Source organism: Trachemys scripta, chromosome 11 (genome assembly GCF_013100865.1).
Source record: "Trachemys scripta elegans isolate TJP31775 chromosome 11, CAS_Tse_1.0, whole genome shotgun sequence".
NCBI lineage: Eukaryota > Metazoa > Chordata > Testudines > Emydidae > Trachemys > Trachemys scripta.
The window spans coordinates 57,701,330-57,713,557 of NC_048308.1; the positions used below are offsets into that span (position 1 = coordinate 57,701,330).

The 12,228-nt window shown below is 40.7% G+C and overlaps 1 protein-coding gene across 1 annotated transcript in view; it reads left to right on the top strand.

Annotated features, from left to right (window-relative positions):
• The window catches only part of NBEAL1 (neurobeachin like 1), a 150,866-nt gene continuing 138,638 nt past the window's right edge, over positions 1-12,228 (top strand). Inside the window, 2 exon segments of the mRNA XM_034786588.1 lie at positions 1-116; positions 871-1,457. Of these exon segments, the coding sequence (XP_034642479.1) occupies positions 1,407-1,457 (51 nt within the window). The 5' untranslated portion in view covers positions 1-116; positions 871-1,406.

The window sequence follows — 12,228 nt, forward strand, 5'->3', positions numbered from 1 at the left end:
CGGGGCGGCCGGGCCCGGCCTCCTGCCTGCGCCCCGCCGAGCTGTGTCGGGCAGCTGCATTAGCGGCTGCGCGCTGAGAGGAGCCGCTCCCAGGCCGGCCGCCCCCTGCGCCCGGGGTAAGCTACCGGGGTGGGGAGGAGCCGGGCCCGGCGGAGCCTAGACGCGAGAGCCGGGGGCGGCTGACAGGGCAAAGGGCGGAGGGACCGATGGAAAGAGGAGGCGAGTGTCAGAGGGGGTCGGCCCCTCGGCCCGGAGATCACTGCCCCGGGGGCGGGGGGCGGGGAGTGGGGCTGGGGGCAGTCAGCAGCGGGGGGTCACCAGACATGGGGAGGGAGAACTGGGGGAGGCCGGGAGGGGTCTGGGCGCGGGTGGGAATTGCCAGAGGGGGAAGAAGCAGCGATGGCTATTTGTGGCAAGGGCTCTGCCAGCTTGCCCTTTATCGGCTCTTACTCATTGGTAATCCTCTGGGGTTTGTTGTTACCTTTGCAGCTGGGGTTTGAGGGGAAACTCTTGGGCTGTGTCTACACTAGGAAGCAGCGCGATGTTTTGGCCCTTAGACCTGGGAGCTGCAGGTTCCCTTCTTAGTTTGCGTCTTTCTCTCAGGGGAGAGCCTGGCTTTGGGCATAGGGTGGGAGGGTTTTAACTTACTGATGTTCTGCATTCTGCTTGCCTGTGGAGTCTCAGGGAATAGAAGAAAAAAAGAAAATAAAGCAGGCAACAAACCTTAGTTAATTTTGTAAACTTAATATAGAGATTTAATTTAACTTTTAAGATCATGGGAGGGTTATGGGAGTCTAGAAATAAGATGTACAGCATATAGGATTTGTGTTTGGTTTTTTTGGTTCATAATTTATTTCTTTTTTTCTACAGGTCAATTATCCACATTAATATTGTTTGGCTTTTTTTTTTCTTCTACACCTCCAAGAGTATTGTATTCTCTGCCTTGTAGCTTTATCCTGTTTTTTTCCTGTTTAACTCAGCTGCAAAACACAAGATCATGAAGGCTGTAAACCAATTGGTTCCTTGTTAGAGATGTCACTGATAAGAGAAATAGAGATTGTCTCTACCTAGTTCCTGAGGTCTCCAGTGTTTAAATATGGATTTCTCTCTCACAACATAAGCCTGAAACGTTTATTTTTACTCTCTGAGGTTAATACTGAAGTGGCATTGATGAAGAGGAGCTACTTGACAGTTGCCTTTGACTGGTTGAATTGTGCAGCATTGTTTACCCAGGAGATACATTGAGATCCATTTGTTTTCATCCTTGACATTGTTTCCACCTGGGTTATGGCAGAATTCTGATACAAAAGCAAAAACGTACAGGGGGAACAATTTGGAATATAAACTGAGCATGGTAGGATCTTGAATGCAAATTGTCGTAAAAGGAGAGACGGGGAGGTGAAGGAATGGCATCCAGAGAGAGGCTGTATGAACTTTGGATGCTTTATTGTAACAAGGTAACTCTTTTCTTATTTTTCCTTTTTTTTAGACACTTTCTTTGCACACCTTAATAACGGGAGGTATTAAGTTTGTTTTGTTGTCCCCTGGATGGTTATTTAATAGCTCTGTGTGGATTCCAAAATAATTGTATAACTCACCAAAAATTAAGTTAAAATTATTTGTGACTTTACATTTTCTTTTCTTTTTCTGTTTAATATATACTACACAAAATCTAACCCAAACAAACCCTACATTAAAAGAACATTATTAAGGTTGCAAAGTCTCGCACTCAAAAGTTAAGGAATGCCAGAACTAAAGTTACCTGTGCAACCTTAATTTGGCACAATTCGGTATATTCAATATGATAGTCTCTATCCTATTATCACATAGTATTTTTTCCACAGGATCTGTTTAATTCTGTGTACAGGATGGATGGTTCCTACTTAATTAGCAGCTATGCAATATTTTATTTTCTTCTCATTGTTCAACATGTGGCCCCAGGCCTCATTTACTTCATACTATAAAAACCTTGATCTGAAGATAGAAAAGCCAGTGGTGCTCATCTCTACAGTATCTAAGTGCTTCACAAACATTAATGAATTTATTTTCAAAGCAGCCTGATGGAGTGAAGGGATAGTAGTGTTATCCCCATTATATTTAACATTATATAGTGCTTCATATGTTCAGAGCACAGTTCCTGTTGACTTCAGTGGCAGCTGGGAGTGCACAGCATTTCTGCAAATCAGAAGTTTCCACACAGACACAGAGTAATTTTAAATGGGGAGCATCTGAAAACATTAACCATTTTAGAGACCGTGTCAATGAAGTGGGGAGGAATGGAGAGGGTGCACATGGCTGCACCACAGCCCATAGGATTGGTAGATAATCAAGCTAAATTTCAGTGGTGAAGCTCATACGAAGTTGGTCGTGTCAGAGCACAGAACAAGGCTCATGGCAAAGATTTTAATGGGATGTGACCTGACTACATTTAAGGGCTTTAAAAATGGAGAGGGTCACCTTAAAAAATCCATTTGCCATGTTATAGACAACTAGGATAAAGAATGTAGGGTGGCAAAATATAGTCACAGCCATGCAGCCCAGTGCTCTGGCATTCTGTAACCAGTAGAGAAGCCTTTCCCCAATTATTTAAGTAATATAGTTCTGCCCAAGGAGGTTTCACTGTGTTTGTTCTGAGCTTTTCCCTTATATAGACTCGCATTTTCCCTTAATCTTTGGCCTGATAGGTCAGTCACTGACTTGAAGGCAACATTGTCGTCTGTCAGCCTTTATTAGGGGTATGTCTACACACCACGATCTTGAGGTGTGACTTTAGCTCGGGTAGACATATCTGCACTAGCAAAGGTAAAAATAGCAGTGTAGATGGCTACAGGCATCACAGGCTTCAATGTGGGCAGTACAAGCATGAGGGGCAGATATTGGGTACATACTTTTCCAAGAGACTGAGTGCTACCTTTGTATTATTTCAACCTATAGGGACCCTGCATATTGAGAATCTTAAGGCCATCCTAAAATTCTGATCTGCAGGTAACAGTGACAGGTGAGACAATCAGACTGTTGACCTCTTGGGCTTGTCCTTAAAAAACAAACAAACAAAAAGTTGTGCATAACCAGTCATTTAAAAAAAAAAAAACCCATGCTTGTGAGCACTGGATGTCTGCTTTATTTTCATAGAGTCCATCTGCATTACAATAACAGTGCTAGTATACACTGTTCTCTCTGTCTTGGTTAGCGATGTCCGTGCTGTAACATGTTTTTTCTATTATTGTTATAGTGTGTGTAAAGGGAATTGTAGATCTAAAATTTTATGGGTGTTTAAGCCTTGGGCCTGGACAGAAAGGTGTGGACTGATGACTGTTTTAATAAATGGTGAGTTAGTCTAAAAAAAAAAAAAAAAAGCTAAAACACCATTATTTAAAACAGTTATTTTTCTCTGTATTGGAGGAATCCCCAGCAAGGGAGACCTGGCAAATTTCTGGCCCTTTTCACAGTCTGCATGGGAAAAGAAGTGGATTTCTATAAGAAAATAAGTGCCCGTAGGGGTACCAGTACAACAGTTCTCTACATAATCTAGTTATCACACCTCTGCTCCCACTGTTTAGGTATAGACACTCAAATACTGCATGCTGAGGTTCATGTGCAAACTCTTTTATATGCTGTACTTGCTTCTAGTGCTTCATTCTTATGGGGTTGTCTCCCAATTAAATGTTTTTCAGATCTCGGAGTAGTCTCTATGATAAGATAAATTCAATTAATTTCGCTATCTGCTTATGGAAAAATAGAGAACTTAAGTAGTCAGAGCTGTCAGTCTAGCAGTTTTCACAAGGACTAAATAATTCATTTAAACAACCCTCTGTGCCCAGTGCTATATCTAAAGCTTTGTAGAGTGAGTCAGGTTAGATGCTACGTTTTTGTAAACAAGCAGTTTTCATCCATTGGCGTTGTTCTTGCTCTTAGCCTTACTATTCTGGGAAATTAAAATGAACTTCACCTTGAGCTGAGGAAGTAACCCAACATGCCTTCTGCTTCTTTCATGGATATTTTCAGTGAAGGTTCCTTAGGGAAGATAATGTAGTTGTTGCCTACATTATTTGGGGGCAAATATAATATGACTTCTGTCTGTTTCTGTAAATTGATTCAGAGCAAAACTTTTCATGCCACTTTTACCTGCTCACTTTCAGAAGTCACCATCTGCCACTGGACATTTTAAAACAATCTACTGTCTCAGCAATCTGTACCAAAAGACAATGGAATGTACTGTAACTGACCTCCATATGAAATGTCCCAATGCAAAGGTGAGAGTTAGTGTACCTAACTCTCGGATAATTAACTCTGACTGTTAAACGTCTAAACCCTTCTCTATATAAAATGATAAATTTTTGTGTAAAGTCTTATACATATATGTCTGTATAAAATATAGTGAGTTTATAAACAGAATAAATGGATTTGTGATCAGACCAGCCTTTTGCATTGTAAGGCCAGGTTGAACCACATAATTGAAACTGATTCATTCAGACAAATGATGTTAGTTCCGTTTCTAAAAGAAACTTGGCTCTTGCAAAATTATATTGTTTAGTTGTGGTGAAAGGTATGCAATTTAACCAGAATATAACCTTTTTTGACATTCAACTTTAAATCTTATGAAACACACTCCCTCCCACCTCACCCGCCCCCCCGATGTCATCCTCACTTAAACTTGCACAGGTCTTCCTTTTTGTATAATTGCTGATTTAACGACGTGATTTATGTTGCAAAATACTACATAAAAGAGCAATAATTCTATGTCAAATGAACAAGCCTTCTATATACAGTTTGAATGTGTATAAAGTGACAAAAACAAAATATTGGATTACTTGAAATAGTTGTATATAAGATTAGACTTTCTTGCCTCTACCTGTATTCTTGGAGGATTTTGATTTATTTAAAGCAACAGAAGTATAAATGAACTATTTTTAAAAAAAAATCAGCTTTCTCCCAATTAATTTAATTAGAGGCGATATATCAAAGACTTTAAGGCCAGAAGGGACCATCATGATTATCTAGTTCAGGGGTCGGCAACCTTTCAGAAGTGGTGTGCCGACTCTTCACTTATTCACTTTAATTTAAGGTTTCGCATGCCGGTAATACATTTTAATGTTTTTTAGAAGGTCTCTCTCTATAAGTCTATATTATATAACTAAACTATTGTTGTATGTAAAGTAAACAAGGTTTTCAAAATGTTTAAGAAGCTTAATTTAATTTTAAATTAAAATACTGATCTTACGCTGCCGGCCTGGGGTTCTGTTCACCTAGTTCGGCAGCGGGTTGAGCAGGGCTTGCGGGACCCCGGCTGGCAAAGGGCCAGCAGCTGGGACCCCAGACCGGGGGTGCAGGTGGGAATGTGGGGGTGGTGGTGCAGGAGCTCCCGTTTGGTGCTCAGGGTGGGGATGTGGGGGGGTGCAAGAGTCAGGGTGTGGGGGGTGAAGGAGTCAGAACGGGGGCTGGGTGTGTGTGTGAGGGGGTGCAGGGGTCAGGGCAGAGGGCTGGGTGTGTGTGTGAGGGGGTGCAGGGGTCAGGGCAGAGGGCTGGGTGTGTGTGTGAGGAGGGTGCAGCGGTCAGGGCAGAGGGCTGGGTGTGTGTGTGAGGGGGGTGTAGGGGTCAGGGCAAAGGGCTGGGTGTGTGGAGGGGGTTCAGGGGTCAGGGCAGGGACCCCAGACCGGGGGTGCAGGTGGGAATGGGGGGGGTGCAGGAGCTCCCATTTGGTGCTCGGGGTGGGGATGTGGGGGGTGCAAGAGTCAGGGCATGAGGTGTGGGGGGGCTGGGTATGTGTGAGGGGGTGCAGGGGTCAGGGCAGAGGGCTGGAGGTGTGTGTGGGGGTGGTTCATGGGTTAGGGCAGAAGGCTGGGTGTGTGTGTGGGGGGGGGTTCATGGGTTAGGGCAGAGGGATGGGTGTGTGTGAGGGGGTGCAGGGGTCAGGGCAGAGGGCTGGAGTGGATATGCCCCGTCCCCACCCCTTTCCCCAGGGCCCCGTCCCCAACTCTTCTCTGCCTCCTTCCTGGAGCAGCGAGCATGCTGCGGCTGGGCTTGGCTCCACTCCGCTCCTCCTCCCCCGGGGGATCAGCTGATCGGCAGCGGGGAGGGGGAGGGGGAGGGGGAGGGGCAGGAAAGCACTACGCTGGGGGAAGAAGCAGGGAAGGGAGAGCTTGGCTGGCGGCATGACCAAGCTTCTGCCTCCTGCCCCCGCAGGAGAAATCGGTGGGCGGGGGGGCTGAGTGGGGCCAGGACCCCGGTAGGCAGCAGCGTGCCATCAAAAATCGGCTCGCATGCCGTCGGTTGCTGACCCCTGATCTAGTTTGACCTCCTGCACATCACAGGCCACAGAACCTCACCCACTCACTCCTCTAATATGCCTATAACCTCTGGTTGAATTACAGAAGTCATTAAATCTTGATTTAAAGACTTCAAGCTACAGAGAATCCACCATTTACTCTAGTTCAAACAGCAAGTGATCTGTGACCTGTGCTGCAGAGAGAGAGAGAAAATCCACCAAGGTCTCTGCCAATCTTACCTAGGGAAAATTCCTTCCCCACCTCAAATATGCTGATGAGGTAACCCTGAGCATGTGGCCAAGACCCACCAGCTGGACACCTGGGAAAGAATTCTCTGTAGTAATTGAGTCCTCCCCAACTAGTGTTCATCTCCAGCCGTTGGAGATATTTGCTAATAACAGTCACAGATGGGCCATATGCCATTGTAAGCAATCTCATCATAACATCCCTTCCATAAATTTATCAAGCTCAGTCTTATAACCTTTTAGATTTTTTGCCCTCACTGCTCCTCTTGGGAGGCTATTCCAGAAGTTCACTTCGCTGATGGTTAGACACCTTCATCTAATTTCAAGCCTAAAGTTGTTTGATTGCCAGTTTATATCAGTTTATTCTTGTGCCAACAGTGGCCATTAACTTAAACAATTCCTCTCCCTCCTGGTGTTTATCCCTCTCATGTATTTAAAGACAAAAATCATATCTCCCCATAGCCTTCATTTGGTTGAGACTGAAGAAGCTTGGCTTCTCTTGTAAGGTAGGTTCTCTGTTCCTCTGATCATGCTAGTAGTCTTTCTCTGCACCTGTTCCAATTTGAATGTATCTTTCTTAAACATCAGTGACCAGAATTGCACACACTATTCCAAATGAGGTCTCAACAGTACCTTGTACAATGATAACATTTTTCTATCTCTACTGGATGGGCTCTGTGTCAGGCTGAGAGAGAGCTTTGGGAACACTCTTTTAAAGTTATCTGTGGCCATGAGTGGGTGAAACCTACATTGTTCTTCTCCTAGCTACAGTGTTACTAATGAAACATTAAAACAAAAATTAGTACTCCACAGACATTTAGAGAAGTCGTTCTTTGAATTCTAGAAACATATGACAAAGTGTCACTGTTCACTTCTTAGAGAGATTTGTTTCTAATCATTCATGTAGCTGTTATTTGAATAAATATAAAATGATTGTATTGTAATGAGCAGGCTAATATGTGTTTTGTGTCTCTGCCCTCTACTATATAGAATCTGAACCATTTAATTATGTCATAGTAGTCCCAATATTAGAACTAAGTTAGTGGGAATTTTTTTTTGGTTAGGTGGCAGGGGCCTTTGCTTTTGAAAAGAAGGATCTGAAGTCTGTCCCCATTTTTAATATCAAATTCCAAGTGTCTTTACTGTGCAGTATAATGACAACACTGTGAAGTTCCTAGATGGCCACAGATTTGGTATGGCCTTATTAATTGATAAATATTGTTCTTTACAAGTTAATAAGGAACATCCAACTCAAAGTACAAAAAAGTTAAACCATTCAAAATTATTTAGAATCAAATATTACAGAAACTAAAAGAATAATCATTGAATCTTAAAAGGCATCACATACCATGAAACTGGGGTCAAATGTGCAAAAGCTCAAGAATATCAGAGCAACTCGGATATAAATGGATAAAGATTTGGTTAATGTATGATGAAACTCTTGTACTGTAACATATGAAACTTGGTCCTCCACATAAAACCTCACTGGTGCAGTTGCTTAGAGGAGTAATACAAGACTGACTCAAATAACAAGAATGACAAATTAAATAGCTCAATTAATTTTGTATGGAACAAAAAAAAAAATGGTATTGGAAGGAATGGTAGCCAACAGTCCATTAATTTAGTGTTGCTTTATGGGTGAACTAAAATGTTGTCAGTAGGCATTGTTAAAATAGTTATGAATTTCAGAAAGACTGAGAGCCACTTTTTGGTAGCAAGCTGTTCCTGACACAAGAAACAGGACACAAGGGGAAGATGTTATCCCTTTGTAAAAACAAAACAAACACCTACTAATGACAAAGATGAAAAGCTGCTTAAAAGATCCAACCAATAAAACTTTTTAGTCAACCTTTTAAAAAAAAAAAAAATACAGTACCAAACATCCAAAAGTGTGGGGAAGGAAATCTAAACCTGTTTTCCATCCTTATACAAACAGTATTCAATTTTAGCTTCTCAATATGGGTTAAGACCTCATATTGCAGTATAACTAAGAACATCTAATAATGTATTATTCCCACCCTCTGTCTAAAAGACAGATTTTCAAAAACTCCTGTGTGATTTATGAGTCTAAATTCTATTGATCTTACGCACTTTTGAAAACTTTACACAAAGAACAATTGAAGAGAGATGAACAAAGTCACTGCAGTGTAGACTCCTGACAAATAAGTATGAGCAGGTCATAAATAAACATCACATAGTTAACATTATTCTTCTTGTACAGCTGTAAGAGCTAATAAAATTAAGGCAGGTAATAAACCATTAATTGGCTACAAAAAGGTAAATAATATAATTTCAGGTCGCTAACCACCCTTAAAGCCAGACTATTAAATTATAAGGTTGAAAAAAAGAACAACATGTTTTTGGGGACATGTTCAAAGAGTTTGGACAGAAACAAACAATGGATGAGGTTGATTAAATTATCAGTGCAATGAGACTCCAGTGGAGTTTTATTTTAAAATAATGTTCACAAGAAAATGCTTAAGAGCATGTGGAAGTATCCCATAAAACATTTTAAAACTAACAATGGTAGCAATCGGAAATGAAAGGCAGAAGTTACTGGGGTGTGGGGGGAAATAGACACACACCTTGGCAATAAGGTCAGAAATATCTATAGAATTCAAAGAGAAGATTAAGGATTCATAGTTTGACTCTCCTTTAGAATTATTACAAGATAGGACACATGATATTTGTCATCCCCATAGGAAAAAGCTATTCATTCGAGTGAAAGTTGGTGGAAAGAATATAGGATGAGACTAGGAATAAAAAGAATTATTTTGTCCAGAAGCATCAATCAGGGATTAAAGAGAGATCCTGGCTTCTTTGAAAGAGTAACTGAAAGTTTGTGTGGACAAGAATACAAGCCTAGCCTAAATTTTTCCAGTGACCACAACTCCAAAAATAGTTATGTTTTATAGTAGAACTCTTAACACATCTGGTTTCTGTAGGTGCAGACTCATAGGCGGTGTTGGTAGCACCACCTATAGTTAAGCTTGCCCAGTGCTTTCAATTATAAGTCCCAGCTTTCAGCTGATTATAACTTTGCCAAACATTAACTGTTTGGGCTGAAACTTTCCAGTTAGGTGCTTGCCTCAGGCTGAACTTTGTTGGAAAGTTTCAGCTAAAATGATTCAGTAACTTTGAAGAACAAACTTGGGAAAAAGTATATTTTTGCCCATGTTAAAAATTCTTACAGCCTTTTTCACTGAGAAGTTCTAGGGTCTGCATGTTCAGGAACAAGGGCTTGAAGTTTGACAGGAGGCTCAACCTAGTGCCAGAAATTTGCCTCTGGCTGTCCCTGTGAAATTTCACCCAAATGCATCCAAGTTACAGGTCTCTGAAGAATTGCAGATCACTTAATAGCACATACACAATTGATTGCATATTATTTTTTCCCCACAGGACCCCTGCTTCCATCAATGTATAGGATGGACAGTGCTCCGGGAGTGAATGGGGTTGTGTTATGATTGAAGCCAGTGTCTGTAGGACTTCTGCCTCATTTGTTACATGTGATCATGTAGTTAGAGACTATCATAAGTCACAGAAGAGGGCAAATTCTGGCATTTCCTAACTTTTGAGTCTTAGTCTTTGCAGCCTTAATGTAAGCTAGTATAATATATAAGAAATAATTTGCAATATAACATAAGCCAAGAACTGGTGATATCAAGCAGTGAGAAAAAAAACCAATTAAGTCCATGTTTATACAAATAATAATCAACACTCAGTAAAATCCAAATCTGATGGGTAATAATCAAAGTAGGTGTCACTTTGAAATAAAATGTGTTAAAAGAGATAATGTTCCATTATATAATGCCTTTTATCAGAGGCATTCAAATTTCTTTTCAAGCATTTGTGAATTTAATCTCCTCACGCTTGCAAGATAAATATTATCTTCATTTTGCAATTGTGGAACCTGAAGCACAGAAAGGTTGAGTGATGGGATCCCACAGGAAGCCTGTGGTAAAACAAAAATTAGAACTGAGGTCTTCTGGTTCTAATTGCTTCAGCATCCTTTCTTCCAAATAAGTTCATGAGGTTACCAGGGAAATTTGAGAAGTTGTCTTAAAAACAAGAAGAAAAGTCCTTTTAGTAATAAGGTGCAGACGGTTGCCAGATAAGTGTGTTCTTTAATGACTTATTGCCTCAAAATAAGATCCACTGTTAGTTTTAAAATAAATAGGACTCTAATGAACAGTCCAGGTGGTAGTAGCAGATATATCCCTAAGACACTCCTCAAATTCTAACAGGAATTATTTCAGTGTGTGGTAAACTGCTATCCTTATGGGAAGAGATGAGAACTATTGTGGTGTTTAAGCAAAGTTAGAGCTGGAGAAAGTATGAGGTTCTAAGGTTCCAAATTCAAGCCCAGCACCAATTGTAGACCTCACTTTACCTCTACCAACAGTTAGAGAGAATAGGCAAAAATAATACATTAGTATTAGTATCACAGAAATGAAAGTCTTCAGGTAACAAATCTTCAGGCAATACAAACAGAGTGAAATTACACTATTGTGGCCATTGTAGTGATAGCCATGTTGGTCCCTAAATATTAGAGAGAGCGCTCGAAAGCTTGTCTCTTTCGGCAGCAGAAGTTGGTCCAATAAAAGATACTACCTCACCGACCTTGTCTCTCTAATATTGTGGACAATCAGTTGAAATTTCTAGGGTTCTTGAACCTCCTTGGAATATATCTGAGGCCTTGTTAGCTGATAGTAGACATGCAGGAAGTAACTTTTTTAAGCAAGTTACTTAGGCAGATATAACTGCTTATCTGTAGAGATTAGTATAACGTACAGTGGCATTATCAGACACATTGTTCTGCCATAAGAATGTTTTTAACTGAGGGAAAATTTCCAAAAGTGCTTTAGTCTAGTTTCATTGAAACCACTGAAAATTTTACTTTCTATTTGCAATGTGTAAAACTATTGATATATTATAATTGTCTTTTTGTTATCAATTACTTAAACCATTTTCTAGAAATTAATTTACAAAATCACCTAGGTCCTGTCATATGGCTCATAGGTACACATTTTTTTCTGATGGGAATAACACTGGGAAAGTCAGGTAAGGCATGACAATTGCCAGTCTTCTACAGAAATATAGTGAGGGCAGGTTTGTGATTAATCAGAGCATGAAGTAAACACTCAAAATAAAAATGAGAACTTAAGAAGTTTATCACTTGGCTATAAAAATATACTTCAGGATGAAACTTGGCTCATATTTGTTTATTATGTTTGGGCAAAACTAAGTGGCTACTTTAAAAAAAATAAAATCTAACGGCACTTAGGGCTGAGTCCTGCTCCCATTTAAACCAGTGCCAAAACTCCCATTGATTTCAGTGGGAGCAGGGTTTTTACCATACACCTTATTTTGAGCTAGTGATCGGAATTTCCATTAACCCAAGGTCATTGCCCTGTGACTTTGGATTGCCACTCAAGATATATTTTTTCTAGAACTCTTGGAAATTGCTTCGGATGTTCCCTGGTCCTTAATTGTTACATGTATCTTTCGTCTTTTACTAGTTCTGCTCTGTTGGTTCAGTTCTATTGACAGCTAAGTGAAAATTACTCGATTCAATATATCACTGGATTGTAAATCATGTATTTTTTGCCCCTTCCTGTTTCATAATTTATTGAGCAGTTGACTCTGGCTAAGCAGAATGCTGTATCTCAGCTGAACAGAGCACTTCTCTGGTAGTGCAGGCTGGAACAGAGAGTTGA